We start from the raw sequence: 22,970 nt of genomic DNA, 5'->3' as shown, positions 1-22,970 counted from the left end.
AGTCAGTTACACTAGAAACGTAGGGAGTTTGATTGACAGCCTAACAGCCAATAGAAAATGAGGCAGCCTCGTTTTCTATTGGCTGATGTTTATCTGGCCTCACTATGTCCTCAGCTGATAGATTTTCATTCTTTTTTTTTTTTGGTCATCATAATTACAAGGCTGCTGCATCTCTGTAATGGTATTTTAAACTTTCACTGACAATTTGAAACTAAAAAAGAAATCCTCCATGCAACCTTTAACTGTGCTGTTGTAAAAGAATCCACTAGCCATCCTACCATGACTTGAATGATTGTAAGGTGTATCATGCATATATACCGTCTCTTACCTTAAGCCATGGAGCGTCAGTCTTGTTTGATTAATTTATGTCATGCCCCAAACTGTGTTTTTTACTAGGGTGTTAAAATGACTTTTCCCTGTCTCTTCTTCTTTCAGTGACGTCAAAATCTGACTTTCTTTTGCGATGAACTTGGTCGTGGGTTCTCGTCCGCCATCGCGACAAACTTTGTCCGAAATGCAAGGAAGCGACAGTTTAAAAAAGCCTCTAAGAAACACTGCGTAAACCACGTATTCCCAGCGTGCCGACGAGTCAGTTACACTAGAAACGTAGGGAGTTTGATTGACAGCCTAACAGCCAATAGAAAATGAGGGAGCCTCGTTTTCTATTGGCTGATGTTTATCTGGCCTCACTATGTCCTCAGCTGATAGATTTTCATTCTTTTTTTTTTTTTGGTCATCATAATTACAAGGCTGCTGCATCTCTGTAATGGTATTTTAAACTTTCACTGACAATTTTAAACTAAAAAAGAAATCCTCCATACAACCTGTTATAAAAAGAATCCACTAGCCATCCTACCATGACTTGAATGATTGTAAGGTGTATCATGCATATATACCGCCTCTTACCTGAAGCCATGGAGCGTCAGTCTTGTTTGATTCATTCATGTCATGCCCCATACAGCATTTTTTACTAGGATGTTAAAATGTCAAAATGTCAAATGTTGTGAATGTGCAGGCTTCTATCATCTTTAGAACTAGCACACTGGCTCTCCGTCATTCCCATACGCACTGATTACTGACTGATTGGTGTCCAGTCACTGCAGCATCTCCAGCCCTCACGCTGTGTTCCATATGTGCGGTGTAGGCCCCTGTCTTCTTGATTTAGCTCAGATCAGAGCACTGTGCCAGATGTGGCCCGCTGGCTAATGAATGGCGAACACAAAGGGCTGTCAGACACACAGTAGTACAGCCATGAGAGGAATCAGAGCTTGTAATTTGGTAATTAGCCAGTTCCGAGTACTCGTCCAATGTTGTTTTTCAGGAGACAAGACATAAAGGTTGTGTTCATGTGACATTCTTGAATCCCTATAGTTTAAAACTGAGCTACAAAACAGGTCAGATTTGATGACTTGTTGACCGTTATCACTGGGCACAATCTCAACATCTCCCTGTCTGCATAAACACATCAAATTGTAATTTTTGTTTCATAATATCTTAAAAAGTGGACCCATTATTTAATTAAAAAGAGCATGATTGTTGTTATTTGAAGGTTCTTAAAGCCCTAGGATTCATATGGTCATTCCTGAGCAAATCATTTAACATTTTTGGACATCGTAAGTTTGGATATTTCTTTCAAAAACAGTACACCTCCCAGCCCACCATCTGATTTTAAGACATCATCAAACTCTAAAATGCGTACATAACAATAAAGGCATCCAGTAAGGTTCAGTATTCATACTTACTGTAGTGTTTTTTGTCTTTTTGGAGATTATTTATTGTATTTCTGTGCACCAGTGTTTGTAAATGTAACATGTGATCTGTTTTATTTTATTTTGTGCGTGTTGGACATTTCGTGCAGTGATCCGTGACACATTTCTCCCGAGGGGAAACAATAAAAGAATATTTTATCTTGTTAGGAGGTGCAGAGAAGGCCTATATATTTGTGATGGGGCTAGATAGGCACTATAATCAGACAGTAGCAGGTTCTGATGGATTAGCTGTTAAATTTGCACCACCGGAAATCTGTTGTCTGGGTCCCCCTATTCTGAGCTAATAACTTGACAATCTTATGTCTCAACCTCTATACCTTTTGTATTCTGCACAATAAAACTCACCGGATCATTTTCTGGTAATGGACACCAATTAGGGCACATTTTGTCGGAGCCATTTCATAATAAAATGTCTAGACAAGTCTCTAGCCTTCCTCCTTCCTTACTTGATCTATTTATACCCTTGCCCCTGCACTAACCAACCTTTTTAGTGCTATGTTGGAAACAATATTGGCATCTGTGGACTTCATTATATACAAAGGTCTGACTCATTTTGGTAACAAAGTAAAGGTAACATTCTGCTAAATATTTTAAATTGTTCATTGGATTTCTTTATTGATTCAGTTTCCTTGCCCTTCTTCACTCTATTGTCTTTGTTCTGGCTTGTGAAAGACAAAAAAACTTTTACGTGACTGAAATTTTTAGCCTATCAGCTACTGGTCTTACATCTCCAGCAGAAGCAGATATTTAGTTTGGCCCAACCAGCTGCCTAAATATGCATAAAGATTATATGACTAAAGCTTTATTTGAACACTTACTGCAAAAATGTGACTACACTGCTCTCTTATCCTGTCTGTTATAAAATAAGGTCATGGATGAGGTTGTTCTAAACTCATATTAGATCATTAGGGAAAATTACCAAACATACTTTACATACCCAAAAATATCAGCAGAACTTATTCAAATCAGAATCAAATCAGAAACGTATTTGTATAACACATTTAAAACAGCCAAAGCTTACCAAAGTGCATTTATAGTGGGGGAAAAAAACATACAATAAGAAAATAATAATAAAAATAAAAATAAATAATAACAGCAAGGTGTCAAGGTGTCTTCTCTTCCTAACTCTGGACACATGCCAAAGAGAAAAGGTGCGTTTTGAGCAAGAATTCAAAGTGCCCAAGTGACTGTGCAGTTCTAGGGTGCAAAGGCAAAGTGTTCCACATTGATTTGTGTGGATTCCCAACAATCGGTATCCGCCCTGGTCATGGAAAAATAAAATAAAATTAAAAAACATTGGTCGATCTCTATTGAAACTTGCTTGTGACATAGCTGTCGAAATGTATGTTTTGCTTTACTGGTTAACAACGAATGAACGCTGCTATAGGTCCTGTCTATCAAGCATCCGCTACATGCTCTTGAGTCCTTAGGCACTCATTACAAGCTGGTACATGCAGGCCCGTGGACACTAACAGCTGTCACAAATCATTGGGAGCTCTTTTCCGACAAACACACTCATTTAATAGACATCAGCCCTCAGCAGAAGGTCAATAACTCCAAGTCCTGTGCCATAGGCCACTCACACAAATGTCAGATGGAAATGTCAATACCAGTGCTGGGCCACCTCCACTGTTTTTTTCAACCAAACTGTTTTGTCTCGTTCTCAGTTCAGGTTCAGAGCAGCTTACAGGGTCATTGAATCAATTTTGTATCCCTCTCTGTCACCTCTTGGATCAGTGTTACACTTTATTGTCTAGCTGTCTGTGATTGTGTCATGTCTTCAACTGACATTCACTCTCAGACTATTTTTTGTTTTAGTTTTTTTTTTGCATGTGTAGAGCTGTATACATGGGATATTGTCTTTTATAAACTTAAACCAGAATGGATGGATTGATTAATTGAAAATAGTATGTTAAAAGTCAGCTTGTTATTTCTGCTGTTTTGGCAGTGTATCATTGCTGAGACATGTTTAATGTATTGGTTTATTTAAAATGGGTTGGTGCGTAGCCATAATGACTGTTTTCCCTATGTAGTCCCATGGCAGGTCGGCCTTAAAGCAGATAAACCACAAAATAAAGCAAATTGTGAACATCTACACAAACATGAGTTCAGTATGGAGCCAAATATTTTTCTCATTTTACATTTTGATGAGATTTTCTATTATTTTCATTGTGTTTCCCCTGAACCAAGTCTTCTAACTTCAGACTTTGTAAGAAACAATGTTGTAAAGTACATTAGGTTAGACTCTGTAATGGTCTTAAACATAGCTTATACTTCCAAAAGATGGGAATTATGGAAGAATAGAAATATCATATACAGTCTTTCCCAAAAGTCGATACCTCATCTAAATACACTTTTTGTGTTGTCCTACAGTTTTCAAATCTCTGTTGTGATTGATTTAAGTTTCATTCTCAAATCCCCGCTTGGAATCTCTGTACCCATGTGCCTGGGATCAATGGCGGCTTTAGCCATTGTCACGCTGTAGTGCAGGTTGTGTTTTATTGAAGCTGTCGAGATCCTGACCTTTCCATGTCCAGGCGAAGAAAGAAGAATGCCAGGGAGTATGATGGAAGGAGAGAGAGGTGACCGAGCCGCTTATGGCTCTAATCTGTCACATGGAGGGAGATATTGGTTTTCTGCCAAAGTTAGGGCTCTAAACCAGCCGCTTGCTTGTTTATATACAGTATGGTAGTACATGGCCATACACTCATTTTGGATCTGCATGAAATGATTGCCTGAAATGTCCCACAGTATCTATCTTGCGCAGTGTCTATCTTTCATTTATTCATCTGCATGTGTTTTATTGCTAAAAAGTGCCTTTAACAACATGGATGTATTATATTACTATGTGTGGAGTCACCTCTTCGCAAATCTAACCTCTAACTTAGTCTGGTAGTGTGACTTGCAAACATTAAATCAAATCTAGTTAATCGCTAATTTACTTTTCAGACTTTACAGAATGTTCTTTTTCACCAGTTCTGAGGCTATGCCCCCAGCTTGTAATTTTCACGCATATCCATTGAAAGTTGCTTTTCATTTAAAAATCAGTCTGTTAAATGGCTTATATTTCACAATAACTGCCTGGAGATTTCATTTCTATGTAACCAAAAAGAGTGTTAAAAATGATGAATTATGTTTCTGCTGACACCGATCCTGTGGTATGCTCCAGAAGACGCTCCCCGCTGTGAACACCCCATGTGTGCTTGTACGGTGACCGCTGAGCATCTCAAAGCCCTCAACACGGAGGGCTGAGTGCTGTGTTAGCTCTATAGGGATTTTCTTCTGTGGCTGTGTCAACTAACTCCAGTGTTCACCAGTATGAAATGAATGAGGAAGGGAGAGGCAGAGGAGTGAATGGAAGGAGTGTCCTCACCTTGAAATCAAAACGGTCTAATATTGTTTCAGCACTTATGAAAAGTCACAAATGGTATTTAAGCGATAACATTCTCTCTGTGGGCAGTTAAAGTATTGTGACATCATTTTAGTGTTTTATTTATAAAATATCAGACAGTGTCAGTATGTGGGGTCACAAGTTAAATACTGATCTGGTATTTGCCATTATTGAGTTGACAGGTCAGAAAGTGTTTTTATTGTCCAAGGTGATTGGTACTGGTCTATGGCCTGTACCGGCCCGTGACCCTCACTCTACCTTGTACAGTTAATGCTGTGAATTCCTGTTTGCACAGTGCTGCAATTGCTTTGTGGTACCTGGAATAATCCCATTTGACCAAATATACACAGATTGTTTGTATACTCTGCCAAAATGTCACAGTAGTAAGGCTGGAAAGCCATTTAGTGTGTACTGGGGCCAGTGGGAGATCTCAGTGCAACAACAAACACAGCTTTTTCCTTATACTGTGTCTAAATGATGGGCTATTCTAAAGTCTGATTGGGCTGCCTTATCAAAGTCATGTGTGTGTGTAACATCTGCTGGTTTAGTCAATTATAAGTGAAGGTGGGCAGTGTGGAGGAGGACCACCTGGTCCACAAAAAAGCTTTGAAAGAGTCTCATACAAAGAGTTTACATTCAGCTTTGAAGCTCTCTGAGTTTGTGTTCATATTCTCAGACGTGGTCCTGTCAGCATTTCAGTTGGAGTGCATTTCTATATTTAGAGTAATATTATTGGTATAATCATTTAATTTGAGCATACATCAGGACATGCATGAGTTGTAACACGTGCGATTAGTAAAGTAGCATATGGAAATTCTTTTCATTAACGTTTTGAAAATTTGAAAATGGTCTACTTCATGGTGAACTTTGGCCTAACATTGAATTCCATTTGCACACACAAAAGAGCAGTCTTCAAGGAGCCTGGACTGAACCTGCAGCCATTTTTGAATGAGTGGGAGTGTGTTAGTGAGAGAGTGTCAGAGCTGTCCTCAGCAGAGGTGAGGGGAGCACAGAATCAAGCAGAATACAGAAGGAAGTACGCTTTCCACTTCTCTGAGGTTACTGTGTTTTTTTGCCTTCAGGCTTTTCTACATGGGTTTTGCAGGCAGAGGAGTCATCGCTTTGCATTTGTCTGCATATACTCTATGCTTCATGGTATTCCAACATTATGACCCGTATTTTAATTATTATTATAATATAATTATTATTATATTATAATTATAGTATTATAGTACTAATTATAGTATTATAATTATTTATTTTTATATTACATATACTAGTCACTGTCCGTGGTTGTAATGTTATGGTTTATTGTTGTTTAAAAGCATACGTTATGTTCGTAAAAAAAAAAAAAAAAAAAGAAAACAGTTTTAATCTATTGTGTGTGTCCTTCAAAGTGTTTCAGTGCAGTCAGGAAGCTGACTTGAGCCCTGTAGGTCACGTGATGCGGCCTCTGTGACATCTTGAGTCACAAGTCGATAAAATGTGAGACATATTTAAACAACTACATGTCAAGGACAAAACTGCTAAATCAACATGGTGTGACCTCAAGCTCAGCAGCTTTGCTTATACTGCTTGTATTCTGCTACTGATAGCACCAAAAGGCTTATCTTGGAGCTTCTGGAGTTTGTCATAACAACACATGGTAGAATTTGGTGTGAATCACAACGACAATGAAGAGCCAGCTAACACATAACATATCTGAGTGGCTCACTATGTTACCGTAGTCTTCAACCTTACTTCTTACTTCCCCTCCCAACAATATCCTGAATCAATATTAAGTATTACTTTTGTATAGCATTTTTTTATGAATGAGGAATGCTGTTTTTAATTCATAAATGACATAACATTATTAACATAAGTCTCTCTGCTTTGTATAAAACCACAGTCAAGTGGAAATTTGAGGTGCAGAGGGAAAACTGAATAAAGAATGCTTCAGACGTTGAATCTCTTATGTAATTTATTCTAACCATTAGCACAGACACAGATGGTCAGAGACGGCATAACCTCTGACCTCACTCATATTTGCTGTAATTACCAGCATCACCTGTGCTCTTTGCCGTGTCAAACTCATTTTCCAGGTTTAGGTTGCATGTAGGACAGATTAGCTTTGTAATGATTTCCCTAAAAGAAATGCAATTCACCGTAAACCCTGGATTATGGATTATATTGACATTAGAGTTTGGTTACTAATGTAGTTTCTCCCTTTCGTGCTTTTAAAGCTTTTAGTGTTACTTAAAAGGAGGTCAGTACTCCTGTCGCATTTAAAACATTTTTATTAATCCATCTTTGGCTCACAACGAATTAATTACTTCTCAGCGCCTCGCCACATATGTTTATCTTTTTAAAAACACATTCTAAAAAATGTGATAGTTAGATAAAAGTTTATAAAATAAGATAGTTTTCCCTTGAAATTAAAGTTCTACTCAAAGTAATTAAGTCGATGCTTTGAATATTATACTAATTAATAATCTACAGTATGTCAAATTTAAAAGCCTCGCCAATTATGAGGTCTATAAATAAATAAAAGGCTTGCTGCTTGTCACAGTTAAAAAGGTTGATAAATGCAGTTCAATTAGTGTGAGCTATCAACATTATTATAGGCTTTTTTATTATATTGACAAGCAACAATCTTTTTCTTTTTCTCCCCTTCAGATCCCTCAGATAAGCTACGCATCCACTGCCCCTGAGCTGAGTGATGACCGGAGATATGACTTCTTCTCTCGAGTGGTGCCTCCAGACAGCTTCCAGGCCCAGGCCATGGTGGACATTGTCAAGGCCATGGGCTGGAACTACGTCTCCACTGTAGCCTCTGAGGGCAGCTACGGAGAGAAGGGAGTGGACGCCTTCATGCAGCTGTCCAGAGAAGCAGGTCTGTGGTTTCAACTATCTTATCACAGCTTTGGTTTTATATTTGATAATGATTGGATAGAATTACATTCATCTGTGGAGACTCTTAACTCTCAAATTGAAGCAAAAGTGATTTGGCTTCATAATTTTGTCCATAAAACTTGATTTATGTAAATTTTTATTGTTTTGTCTGATAGCTACCACTCCATAAAGTGCAGGGTTGCATCTGTGTTGGTCAGAACACAAATCTTGGCAGGACCATGAGTGAAAGAAATGTGATTTGTCAGTTTTGTTGAGCATTTAGTTGGCAGGTGTCAGCAAAAATATTTTTGGAGGAGTTCCAAGTCTAATCAATCATGCGCCACAGTATCTGTTATCAATACTAGGGCCCGACCGATATGGATTTTGTTGTGGCCGATATGATACCGATAAAATGGGAGTGGGAGCTGCCGATAGCCGATATAATCACAGATATATTTAGTGATGTAAAAATTCACTGTAAATCTTAAATTGCTTAAAAAACATAGGTTTGGCTCTAGTGGATTTTAAATCGGGTTTATTTAGGCAACATTTATTTTTATTCTGACTTTTTGCGCAGATCACATTCTAGCGACTAGTGATGGGTATTGTTTTGTTGCAAGCAGGACTAAACCAGGTCTAAACCAGGACTAAACCAGGTCTAAACCAGGTCTAAACCAGGTCTAAACCAGAGCTGAACCAGGACTGAGTGTCGGGACTCGGTCTTTATCTCTCTCCCTCTCTCGAGCCCAAGATTAGTCCTGGTTTATTTATTTTATGCTGAACTACAGCCAAATATGCACGTTTTTTCTCTCCGATGCACACGCATATTTCTGAAAGTTTGGTTTTCAGCTGCCGTCGCTGTCAGACTACCACGAGTCTGCACGCGGAGTGAAGAGAAAAAAGGGAGAGAAAGAGAAAACACTGCTCCCAATAAGAAGCAGGCTCCCGTCGTTCGCTTCAAAGAGCCAGATCTAAGAGCCGCTTCGATCGCGACCGACCCATCACTACTAAGCTAGTAAAGAAACTAGCGCTATTAGCCTTTAGCTGTAAATACGTGCGCGCCAAAGTAATTAATTATATGAGCAAATGTCATAATTCACACGTCTATTCACAGCTCATTTACATATCAATGCAGGTCCAGTAGCAAATATACGGCCAATATAGTCACTTTACAATAGACCAATAGAAAACAGTCTGTTTATGTGCGGGAGCTACAGCAGCTAATCGCTAACCGATAACAAAGAACCAAAACTAGCTTCAAAGTCAGACATATTTCCAACACTCAGCGCTCACACAGGCTCCTCCTCACATCACACTAATAAATGTCCTTTTAATCCAGACTCAAACCGATTGTCCATAAAAAGAATATAATCTCAGTGTTGCACGTGGATCAATGTCTGCAGGTGTAAACAAGAGCACGTGTGACTCTGTGGTGTGTTCAGGGACAGTACACACACACAGACAAATGACTCCGCAGATAAATACTGATTCGGCCACATATTAGGACATTTATCTGTAAATTGGATTAAATGAACATAATGTAGAGAGTCTAAGCTTTTTAACGATGTATAACATGCGCACGTGAAATTTTGGCCCATATCAGCAAACATATTGGCCGATAGCCGATAATATCGGCCAACCGAAATATCGGTTAGGCTCTAATCAATACTATACTACAATACTAGAATATTACAATAGACTTAGGTCCAGAGCATGCCAGATTGGGTATTGACTTTGTTCCATGTATTAGAGGTTCTTGAAAGGGTTTATTGCAGGATTGATGAGGGTCAAATGTGTTGCTGATTGGTTTTGGTTTAATCTCTCTGACATTTGGAGCGATTTGCAGCCTCTTTACCACTCAGCAGTGGAGGATGCATCGTGACATTTATAGCCTCAACTTTTGTGAGGATTATGAAAGGACACAGCGCTGGTGGGGAGCAGGGAGATCTTTTAACCGTGTGAACACAAACAACCACAGCCCCATGTCCACCAATAATCGCTTTTTGATCAAGGCCTAATCACAGTGGTGTACCTAAATACCTAATTTATACTTGGATGTAGACAGGAGAGTATGTGGTTAGATTCTCACTTTCTCATAGTGTTGAGCTAGACACCTGTATAGTAATATGTGGAATTTTATTATTACTAAATTTACTATTATTATTACTATTATTATTCCTGGAATGAGAAACAGAAAAGATTTCGTTAGAACAAACCGTTTCTGAGGTAAAAGTTAAATGTTATTTTTCATTCTTAATCTTTAAAGGAAAGTCCAGACAAGATGTCTTCTATAAATAAGCGGCTGTGATTAGATCGTCCCAAAATTGGACAGTTGCCTGACGCATTTGAGCAAAGCAGAAGGAACTGACTCACCTGGTAAAAATGCTAGTGTTTGAACGAAAAACGGATAGACCCAAGTTGACAAAATGAACCATGTGAACAGGAAAAATGTATGACTTCTTAAACATGGCCAGGCTATTAAATGAAGCCATTCTGGGATTCTGGGTTATCTGCAGGGTTTTAAGTTATCCACATATTGATCCTGGAACTTCCTTTTCTCCGTTCACATCCAAATATAGATCTTTGCACACAGCGCTGGTCGTAAATTAGATGGCTGTTGTTTCCAGCATGGAGCAGACAAAAGGGGCACAGTCACACAAGTACATTGGCTTTGTTTCACTGAGCAAACATCCAAAGTGATTAGTGGGGATGTAGGGGACACCTCTGCTATAGTCCAATAGTCTCCAGCTGCTGCACTACAGAGTAAAGCAGTTCAAACCAAGCTGGCTGGCTGCTAACTGAATAACACTGAATCACTGCTCTAAAATGATGAGAATGAGTCTGGTGAAGGTGAATGGACTTTAAAAACATTGAGGAACAGCTGACATTCACCACTCAACGGCAACAAGAGGTCGTGTGATAGTTTTGAGTTTGCACAATGGAAAACAGCATTCATAATTGCTTGAATGAAACCTTTCACAAAGTTTTTGATGATTAATTAAACATTATACATTAATTAAAAGCTAAAGGGCAGGTTTGGTTAATTTAATATTGGCCGAATTAATTATTTAAAGGTCCTATATTACACATAATTGATTCTTGTGAGCTTTAAATTGGATTATAATGTTGTTACTTCCTCAAAAACATACTTGGAGTAGTGATTTGTTCACATTCACACATGTCCTGCAGGTGTGTGTGAAAACAAAACACAACTCTAGGTATGTTTTGATGAGGAAACAACATTATAACATCCAAAATTTGCATAGTTTAAATTTATCAGGGCTTTTACAGCTATCTTAGTTTTGAGATTTTCAATTTTTATCTCAATAGCGCCTCAACTGACAGCACTAGATAGAAGTCAAATGCTTAGTTCAAACCACCTCGAGCAAGGAGCTGTCAAACCGACCCCATTTGCTCCGAGTTCCCCTCCGGAGTCGAGTCTATCTATTCAACCACACCCTGACCTGCAGAGCAAAGGCATTACAATGATAGCTCAGTCAATGTAGTCTGCCTTAAAGCACATCATGTTCGATTGTCTCAGAGGCTTTTGTGATCGTAGAATTTCTCAGCCGCATGCTCCTTGAATCCATACCCTCTGGAACCAGCTCCTATTATCTCTGAATCAGCAGGAATGCAGAGACCAGCGCTGGGAGATGTTTGCTTTCTTTACTTAGAGAGGCGCAGACTGCTGAGTGGGTAACAGGACCACTCAGACCATGGGCACTTAGTATGAGCTGCATATACCGAGTGGGAATAATGCCTCCAGGCTGTTTGCCGTGTGTAACGTTTGGGGAAAACAGGCGCACCAGGCGAGACGTAATGGCCAGCAGCTCCAGCCCGCAGTAAACCCTCTGCATTCGATGTTTCTTTCATGAGCAACTGTGACAATCAGATAAATGTCGGAAATATTCCAAATGTGTTTCAAAAGCGACAGTGGCATCTCCTAGCAGATGGAGCGGAATGAATTTGAGTCCTCAATATGAGAGGATTAAGTCGTATCAGAATATCAGGTGTGTTTTGATTATCGGGAAGGTGTTAAGTAAAAGTGACTTTTTTATCCTGTTACACAAGTATATGCCTTGTGGGATTGATTCTATCTCATGTATGAAAAGAGCATAGTAAATGGTGATTTTAGTGCACTGCAAAAAGTAATATCTAGGTCAGTTTAAATTACTCAAATTAAGAACATTTAATTTGATTTGACTTCACAAGTAAAATTATCTACCAACTGAAAAAGTATTTCTTTTCTTAGTTTCTTATTTTAAGTGAAAAAGTTGTTGTTTTTCTTATCTTTAGAGTGACAAGATGTACTTTTGGATTTTAAGGACAATAATACTTTCCATTAATAGATCATTTTAATCAAATTTACTCAAATCAAATGGATATTTTCTTAATTCAAGTCATTTTAACCTGGAAAGATGTCTCTTTTTGCAGTGTGAGTGATACTGTCAATATCTTGATGAACATATATATATATTTTCAACTTGGCAAATGCATGTCTCATCAATGGTTAGGACACATTTCACCATGTCAGTGTTTTTTTTTTTGGGTAAGAAACTTCTCACACTTTTCCCTTCCAATTACAAAACTCCCTTCTCCCTTCCAGTTAGTAACTATACACTATTAATATGAATGTTTAAGGCATACTTTTATAGTTTCTTTTCCATGGTCTTTGAGTATAGAAATTATGATATGAAAAAATGACAAAAAAATAGGTCAAATTAAGCAGGCATGCCAATCTGTACACAACATAATCCATATATGAGGGTTAAACTAGTTTAAAGTAATGGACAAGGACCTCCTTTCTCATATTTTTGTGGGCATTGAAAAATAGTCCCTTTTAGAATCAGTGTGAAATGACCTGACAGCATGAAAACATGTGGCTATATCTTTAGAGACAGCGGGGCTTTGGTGTATGAAGCTGAAGCCATTCTCTGTGGTCTATCACTTTATCACCTCTCCCATCCTAAAGTGCCTTTTAAAGCAGCTCCTTCAAATAAGGCCTAAATTGTTTGTTTGCTGCCTCAGATTCTGTAGCCCCTGGGGTGGTAAGCCATATATAGTAGATAGGGATTTCATCAAAGTGGGCCAGAGAAAGGAGTTGGAAAATGGTAAAGGCACATATAAGGAAAGTCTGTTTATTTAAATGACTCTATTGTCTAAGAATAGCAACTCTGATGATGATACATAAGTAAAAGTATTAAAGTACCTGTTTGAAAATGTACTTTAAGAATAAAACGTAGTATTTTTGCAGAGATTTTCAGAACAATTACAGGTTGAAATGTAATGAGCTTGAAACATAATTTAAATGATTAAATTCATTGATCGATTAATTCTTCTAGCTGCGTTTGTGTAGTTGGTTTGCTCAAAGTTGGGATGTTACATCAAATGAAATGTGAAAAAAAGAAGTCTCCAGTTCTCACACCATCAGGAAAAGTACTTTTTACTTGTTGGTCCAGATCTAACATGTAGTGGAGTATGAAGTATAGATACACATTCTCAAATGTAGTAAAGTAAAAATTAAAGTACAGATATGTAAGATTTGTACTTAACTATTGTACTTTTACTTGTGTACTTCATTATCTTCCCCACTGATTACCAGTATAGATCAGGCGTATCTATCACATGATTTACGATTTAACAGGTTATTTATGGTGTACTCTATGGCTACGTTCAGACTGCAGGGCTTAACGCTCAATTCCGATTTTTTTGTGAAATCCGATGTTTTTGCGAGGTCGTTCACATTTCCAATTAAATGCGACTTGTATGTGATCCCCTGTGTGAACGTTAAATGGCCCAAAAGTGTCCCGCATGTGCACTGGAGACACGATGACGTCAACCGCAGCGAGCGTGCTCTGTGTTTACAGTCGTACTGGAGCCCGAACATGAACAACTTACTTGTTTTAAGGAGGAGATTGAGAAGGAGAAGGACGAGGTTTTTGGCCGTGGTGTTTTGTGGGACAGCAGCAGCGACGTCCGTTGAAAGGAACGTGTGGATGTGGAGACGGAGCCAAGAGTGGTGAGTGGTGATGTGCTTCGCTTCAGTGACACGGAGTTCATTAACAATTTTCGCCTACTTCAGTGCAGAATAGTGACGTTTGTGGCTTGTTGATAACGTGTAGGTCGGATGAATGCGCTTTGGCCGTTCACACTGAAGTCACATGTCAAAAGATCAGATATGTATCGGTTTCAGGAGCACATATCCAAGTGGCCTGAGTCGCATTTGAAAAAATCAGATCTGTGTCGTTCAGACTGTCATTAAATTATCAGATACAGGTCACATAGAGGCCAAAAAATCAGATTTAGGTCACTTCAGGCTGCAGTCTGAACGCAATTTCTTGCGAAAACTGTCCCAATGTATAAAGCCAATTATTTGGGCGACCGCCATGTAGAACCAAGGACCCATCCCCAGACTATTGTGACTTTATTTTCAGTACTGTTAGGTGAAGTTTATGTCAAATACAGTACTTACTAATCCAGACATTTCATTCCTAAAGTTAGAGTACTGCTTATATTGCACTATATTTTGCCCCTACTGTAGTTTAGCCCTAATGGACCTCTGCAACTTTCCTCTCTCATGGTCTGTCCCCTGTGTGTGTGTGTGTGTGTTTGTGTTTGTAACTTCATTAGGCTGGACACATATATTTGGAACACAACACCAGCTAATGCCAAGCCTAACACTGCTATTTGATTACAGAAGGACCAACAATGTCATAGATCACAATTTTATTAGACTCTTTAACTCCCATAAAAACCCTACGGTCCTCATCACCCTCATTGGAATTCATTGAAACTTGTAGGTTGTAAAAAGAAATTCAATCATACGATATTATAAATGACTTCACTTCTTCCAAGCCTGAAATGTTCAAATAATAATGAGCATGTCTGGTTACTTTGTGATGCTGCTGTTCACAGTGTACTGTCGCCTTCACCTTCGTGGAGATGTGCCTACAGTGTTTTACAGATTCCACAAAAATCTCCATAGAGAATTGCAAGCCAAGTTACAGGTTAGATTTATATAAAGGATACCCCGCTCACAGTAAATATGGATATTTTTAAGTAATAAGAGGTTACAGACTCTCTCCAGAAAAGTTACAAAGTGCACCTTTAAATACACCCCCATAACTATGAAGGTGAATGTTTAATGGAAGTGCGGCATCTTAAATACAATGTTTATTTATTTATAGTGCAATAGATTATTTTCATTTCCTACACTTTTTTTTTATTATTATTATTATTTTTATGTTATTCTTCAGACCTCGCTGAATCTGTTGGTGTCATCAGCTCTGTCCTTGGTCAATCAGAACATTCTTACTGTCAAAAAACAGAAGAGACAGTGACAAAGAAAGAAGAAAAAACACACAGAACCCACGCTAGTCAAGTCAGTTTATTCCTGTATTTTCACAAAACCTTGAAATAATTTGGGCACTTACGCTATGAGGCTGTAAAAATAAATGTAAATTGATTCCCTGATAACAGTTGCCTGGGACTTGTTCAATACTTTACAGAGATGTGAGTCTGGTCACGGATGAATCTCCATGTTTTCAGATGCGGAGTGATTGACAGGTTAATTAGACAGTTAGGGACATGCATGGTAGACAGGCTGGCATCACCTAGTGCCTCTGCTCAATTTCATTTCTCTTCAGCAACTAGGTCAGGAATCGAAATACAATAGACGGTTCGCAAAAACCCCAGAAGTGCGAGTTTGGGCACCAGCCAATCAGAGCCATATATTCAGTGTTGTCAACGATTCTCGAGATCGAGGATTTAAAGCCAGAATAAAGAGAATGTTTGGTGAATTTCATCAAGGGGAAAGACGTTATTGCTAGGGATGTGCAAAAATATCAAAATATCGATATATCGTATCGTTTAATGTGATGATACAGTATTGATATCGTGGGCTGCTGTATCGATACATCACCAAGAGTATTTTTTGGTATATTTTGCTAAATTATTTTATTACAGCGCTACAGTTTTGTTGCTTGTTTAGAGGAAGGAAACTCGTTTATGCAACATATTTGACATTTTCACTGTTTTGATGATTAAAATGGGCGTTTTTTTTATATTAACATTGCACAGGAAACGGTTTAACAAAGACTTTTAGGATCACAGCCATGATTTAGCCATTATTTTTATTGAACCGTATCAAAACAATTTGAAATATATCGTGTTGAATCGAAAGTGCACTGTATCGAGATATGTATTGTATCGTGGCCTATGTATTGAAGTATGTATCGTATCGGCAACTTCTTAATGATACCCAGCCCTAGTTATTGTCCTTCTTCCTACGGGATTTGGGAAAAGCTTAATATACTAGTTGGCCCCGTTAGCGGTGCATTACATACGTGACGACCAAATAGCAGCGATTGGTTAAATGATAAAAAGTACCCGCCTACTGTCGAGCGAACGAATTCTAACACTAAGAGGTCAGACGGTTTCTACGAAGTGAAACCGGCTGATGAGGCTACATGCATGGTCCATCCTTATCAGAAAAAAATAAAGGAAAAAAAACAGAGGGCTGAAAGACATTGTGGATTTCTGCAGAATCAAATCATCAAAGAATCAAACTGTTAATCTGAGGTGAGATAAATGTGATTTTATTTGTAAATCAAAGGAGACCAGTGAGCTCCTTCTTTTCACACGTCACTTAAAAAAACACGCCTTATAGCACGATCGCATTCCCCATCAGACTCTTTATATGTTTTACTCACAGTATAGCAAACCTGTACCCCGTAGTATTATTCACACTACTGCTAAATAAAAACTGTAGAAAAACTCTTATGAGATTATTAAAGATGTCACATGCTGTATGCTCAGTATGTATGCACGCTGCCAAGCTGTGCAACTTTTTTAAAGTCATGGTGTTGCCTGTATTAATTCCTCCATAATAAATTAGCACTCCGTAGGACATGGGTGGTAATGAGTCAAACCAAACTCAATTATGTATTTCCCAAACATTACAGTAAACTCTGGTACTACATGGATGTGTGTGTACTGTAGTGGAGCTGGTACTGCATGGATGTATGTGTGTATAGTGTACAGTACAGTGGAGCTGGGCTGGTATGTGTGTGTGTGTGTGTGTAGTGTACAGTACAGTGGAGCTGGGCTGGTATGTGTGTGTGTGTGTGTGTGTGTGTGTGTGTGTGTGTGTGTACAGTACAGTGGAGTGCTGTACGTGGATGTGTGTGTGTGCATGTGTGTGTGTGTGTGTGTGGTGTACAGTGGAGCTGGCAGACGGCCCACAGACGGTCCATCGTTAGGAGAAGGTGTGGAGAGCGGATAATGACTAACACAATGACTCATGAAGCAGCAGCACAGGCGATTCGTGACTCTCTGCCTCGGGTCTGCCTCTCATCATTTACCAGCACAACTTTAAAAAACTTTTCATTCACACTCTCACGATTTCACAGTTCACAGGGAGGAATGTTTCCCTGTTAAGAACAACTTGGCAAGAGAAATTAAATTGGTCAACTTATTAACAAAGTCTACTTTGAGTGTAACGGAAAAAACAACACAAGAGACTATCCAGATTTAGTTTAAAAGTGGATGGATAATGAGAGTGGTTGGATAATTGCAGTGTTGAAGGGACTGTTTGGAACTTATTGAATATGAATTTATTGAATAGTTTGCCAGATAAAACTTTTATGTTCTATGTTGTAACTTCCTTCGAAATGGCCTAAAGTCAAGTGGCAATGCATTTCTTGAGACAACACACAGAAAAAAGTAAAACAAAACAAAAAACAGGTGACATGTGGGCAAGAAAGGCTTTATGCATCTCTAACAAAATCATTGTGTCATTGTGAACTGTAGCCCAGCAGTATATCAGGGGGATGTAGCATTGCTTTAATTTTCAACACAAAATAATGTGAGAATATCGTCCCATTCAGCTTCCCAGTGCATCTCGTATAGTGCAAATGTTGCATTATGAATATTTTGGTGCATTAAAAGTTTGTGAACCCACCAGAGACAAGTGGACTTTATGCACTCATTTATCAGTTGATAGTCCACGCTGACTATTCCGTCACAACAGGCCATATTAGTCTATCCATCACTCTGTCACCCCTGGCACCCGTGGCACTCCTTTGCCTTTTATTCAAAATGTATTACTGCAGTAATATGTGGATATATAGAAAATAAGTCTCACAGTACCCTATAGCCAAACTTAGCCTTTGGTATTTTTTTTATATGTTCAATAAAGTCTTCTTTTTGTTGTGAGGGAGATGTAAAAAGCAGCCACAGGATTGCAGGTCTAGGAGAGTACTGTGTGTTATAGAATACTTTGTACTTTTTACCGTAACAAGTATTGTTGTTTCTTGCTGCTTTAATAATGTCATACTATTGACATGTCTCTTGGAGATTCCAATGAGCACAGTCAACTTTCTATACACAGAAAAGTTACCTCTACCAATGTGGTGCAAAGGAGGGACAGGGTGCTCAAGTGCCATTTTGTCTTGAGTACCTTTCTAATGACATACTTAAAGTATTAAAAGACTTACTTTTACTAAATTAAATCTTTAATGAGTTTTTTATTATTTTTCAACTTGGCAAAGTAGGCCAGATATTTAATTCACAGCCAGAAGTTGGAAAAGTTTAGATGAGTTCTTGAATATTATTAAAGTAATCCCTCAGAGCCCCCCCAGGGGCTTTGTCAATTCCATTGAAATGGTTATTGTTGGTTACTCAGCAGGTGAATGCCAAAACATATGCACAACATGCAGACACTGCCGCTCCTTACACTCTGTTCCAAGCTGTTCTTATGGCTTTAGATGTGTATTAAAATTTGTGAATGGTACTGAATGTGTTACAATGACTATCATGTTTGTGCTTATGCTCACAATGAGCCAATATCCAGCTGGCTCACTGACTTCAAGTGTCCACCCTCTGGCTCAGTGCGTGGACCTCAGCAGACGTCACCTGAGTGCTCTGCAACTCTGAGCACTAGTTGCTTAGAAACAACATAACGTTTGAAGTGAAGAGAAAAGGATGTATTCTAGTCTGGCTGTTAAGACATATGTTGAAAACAAAGACTATATAGATCAATGGTGAAAAGCTTACTCACTGAGCTTTTGAACAGCAGACGATTCTTTTATTTCAGATCTATTTCTCAAATTTTATGTCAAGGAATGGAACAAATGTGCATGTATTCTCAGATTACTGCATTGGTTAAGTGGCTGTGTACAGGCTAATCCATTTTAGAATGTGGAAAGTAGCTGGCATATGTGCATGATTAGTCTGTCCATGTGTTCAGAACATGTCGATCTAAGATTGGATTGGACTAGTTTATCTCTTTCTTTCTCACCCAGGAGAAAATAAGCACTGCTGCTTGCTGCCTCCCTGGACTATCCCGCCTCATCAAATGTTCATTTCTTTGGTCAATAATTGACTTTGGCCCTTTTATTAGCCTTCTGTTAGCAGAAAGATTAGAGTGAGGATCTGCTTGTGAGCGTCTTCTCTTTCATTAGCAGAGATTGGGAGCAACACAGGATTGATTACAAATGTGTGGCTGTTTTGAGAGCCAGGGTTCATAGCCAGGGCTAGCTGTGAGAGTTCACATCTGTTTAGTTTGGGCAGTGGAACTTTCCCATTGGCAAGAATTGCAATACTATATTCCCTCTCCATCAGCTGCTGTAATAACACCTCTAGCATACATAAAATGCAATCACGGGGAAAGTTGTAATCATATTTTACTGGCCAAGAAATGTTCCAATTCTATGTTTAGATTTCCCAATATTAAGTTACACCACTGTTACTGCAGCTTTAGTCGAATCAGGATGACAAGCTCATGGCTTTTGGTGGGAATAAATATGTATATGTGTATAGAAATGCCATAATTCTGTGGATCTGAAGTTTTTGATTAGTGAATAAGACAATAAAGCCTTGAATTGTGCTACAAGGTTTGTATTATAGGATATGACTCCAGGGGCATCTCTTTGTGTCTGTGAATAATGAAATATGGAGATCCTGATCAAATGTCATTTTTATGATGGAGACAATGGTTCCAGTGTTAAAATTATGAATTAAGATCCAATAACCCAAATTTGTACCCACAATATTAGTTCTTAGTGTATTGCATAACATCTCAAACATTGTTCTTCCTTCATTTTATTTTTCTCACCTTGGCCCTCTTTCTGTCATTTTGAGTAGTTTGTGATGCCAGCTCAAGTCAGTGACAACAGGCAGCAATTTTCTGTAAACCCTTCCAGCTTTATAGTACATGTGGCATGCACCATAATTCCCCTGGAGCTCTCAGTGCTGAAGGCGAGTGCTCAACTTCACAGCACATTATCAAGCCTGTAGCTATACAAGAGCAACCACAGGCCAATTTGGTGTAAAAGGATGTGATTTTCCTTGTGAACACACACTTTGAATTGATTGTACCTTTAGAATGTAGACAAGACAGCAAGGAATCAATCCAGCGTCAATTCTGAGGCACACTTCTTATCTAGTATCCCGGTTGTACCCGTAGATGGTTTGATGCAGCCTAAAATGTCATTCTGCAGTACTCCAGGTTTATACCAAAAACTGACACAACCTTTACTATAGTAGTTGTATAAATGAAGGTACTTGTATTGGTACTACTCTTTGGAAGAGTCTATGGCAAACATTGTGATCTTTTACAAAAAATTGTGTTTGAAACTGAAACTTAAAAAGAAAAAAGTTATGCTTTCATCTGGTATATTATAATCATAAAATACATGATTATTTTATACTTCCGATACGTATCAAATGAATAGAAAAAATAAAGCCAAGACTAAAACTAAACATAGATGACTGTATGTCAGTTAGAGGAGTAGATCTAGGGTTGACAGGTTAAAAGGATCAACAGCAAAAAGGCATTTTAATAAATGTACACTTTTATTCCTATAGGCAATTATAGAGCGCTAGAATGATTTAAATCCCTGTTACCACAGGGAGATGATAAAAATAAGTACAGAAGCACGCTAGTGTACAGGAGAAATGTTGTCGATGGATGATTTTGGAAAATGTACTACTGTGTCTTATGTGCTGAAATTAGTACACTCAAAAGAAATGCTGCACTGAACTCAGGATTGTTTTGTTTTATCCATTGAGTGGTTGTTTGCTGACAGCTGTATTCTTGGTGTCATATGGCGTTGAAGTTTCTCTTCAGCCTAAACCCCTTCAAGCATGTTTTTTATGTGAGATGTTTGTATCAAATGATTCTGTTAAGTTCATGGCTCCTGTCTCCATCTTAAAACATTATTTTTTAACATAATTAACGCTACCACAATGGATGCACCAGCAGTATCCTGGTTATACTAAAAAATATCCATTAGATTGGTACACAAGTTTTTGCCTGATGTCTGTGACCGGTGTTCTGCTGACCCACTTTCTTATTTTGGCGTTCCTATGAGATCCCACAGGATGCACCGGGGAACAGCTATGTGTGTCTCTTAAAGGGGAGGATGATGAAGAGGCTTGCCCACCAGAGATCACACCGATAAATACACTTTAAAGGGGCAGTGATGGCTGTAACATGTCTCTGGGGCCAAACCTAATCCACTGCAGGCGTATCTCACATAACCTCTAACTCACTGTGTTATTAATGGAGGGCATGGCTGTAAATTCTGCACCACCAAAAAACACTGATCAGAGGATTCATTAGAAGAGGTATTTGATGTATGGAATAAAACAGGGCTATTCCACTTTAATGATCTGGACCTAGTGCAGTGGAACAGTGCTTGTTGTTGTAATACAATGGCTTCTGTAATGTGTAATTGTAATGTGTCACTGACAGATAAGTATACTATCATATACAAGTTGTTTTTTGACCTCACCACAGGGTTCGTGCTCCATGAACTAACCAGCTCTTTTTTCAACACAAGCAATGCAAGAATCAAAGTCACTGCCCATTCTGCCGCTGTCCAAGCTGCCTATGCTGGCAGCTCTTAGCACTTTCATTTGTGAAAGAACATATTTTAACAGACAAAATATAATCCAGTGTTTATTCTTGATTGTCTTCTTAAAACTGCATTTTCCAAAAAATATACCATGGATTTTTCACGGAAGCTGTTTACTTTACTTATAATGAAGCTATTTAGAGCCAAAACCGCATTCTGTTTTTAAAGTTAAAGATAAAAAGTAAGTTTCTGCACACAATATTTCAGTGATTAGAAATCATTTGACACAGGCAAGGTTGCAAATTGTATCTTACGTTTGCTTTTATTTTTGTCTTATTTAGAAATGTTGACAATAAACCATGGTTTGAGAGGAGTTTCTATGAATAATTTTGCCAATTACAAGTCACCATCTGGACATAAAAATATTAATAGTATAGTGTTTGATGTTGAGATCATTTATTTATTTGGCAGAACAAAGTGAACATCACTACTTTTTCAAATGAAACCGATGTTATGTCAACTATAGACACAGGGCAGGTACTGTCCAAATTGTTGTACAAGATTAATAATTCTGTAATAAATCTTATCACATATTTAAAATAGACAATCATTTATGAAATATTCTTGACTTATCACAACCCACTGTCATGAAGCAAACACAAAACTCTGTATAGAAAGGCAAAACACACAGTGAATGGATGTGAGATGAGGTGTGTGGTTATTGTACCACTGTTGCCTGGTTGGGGTTCAGACTCCTTTGGAAATATGTCTACAAAGGAAAATGTTCTTAGAAATTCTCAACATTGAGTAAGTGGACCTGTCAAAGTTTCTGCACTGTTTTTTTTTTTTTTTTTTTTCCCTAAACCTAAACTTTATCCACTCTCCAATCACACAACTTCGGGCACTGGCAGAAGTTAAGGAACATCTATTACCAACAGTTCCACAATCAGTAAGAACTCGCACACAAACACATAAATACAGCGGCCCACGGTGACTCTCCCACACTGTGTAAAGTTTCACTTCATCAAACGTCTGTTGGTCATTACCACATTACCCCTCTCTATTTCTTTCTCTCTCTCC

The 22,970-nt window shown here is 38.4% G+C and overlaps 1 protein-coding gene across 1 annotated transcript in view; it reads left to right on the top strand.

Annotated features, from left to right (window-relative positions):
* Positions 1 to 22,970, top strand: part of LOC110171149 (metabotropic glutamate receptor 7) — a 201,430-nt gene that overhangs the window by 69,863 nt on the left and 108,597 nt on the right. The window contains 1 exon segment of the mRNA XM_020936837.2: positions 7,816 to 8,032. Within this exon segment, the coding sequence (XP_020792496.2) occupies positions 7,816 to 8,032 (217 nt within the window).

Source organism: Boleophthalmus pectinirostris, unplaced genomic scaffold, assembly GCF_026225935.1.
Source record: "Boleophthalmus pectinirostris isolate CB_2022bp ecotype Guang Dong unplaced genomic scaffold, ASM2622593v1 HiC_scaffold_3, whole genome shotgun sequence".
NCBI lineage: Eukaryota > Metazoa > Chordata > Actinopteri > Gobiiformes > Gobiidae > Boleophthalmus > Boleophthalmus pectinirostris.
This window is presented reverse-complemented; position numbering and strand designations above follow the sequence as displayed.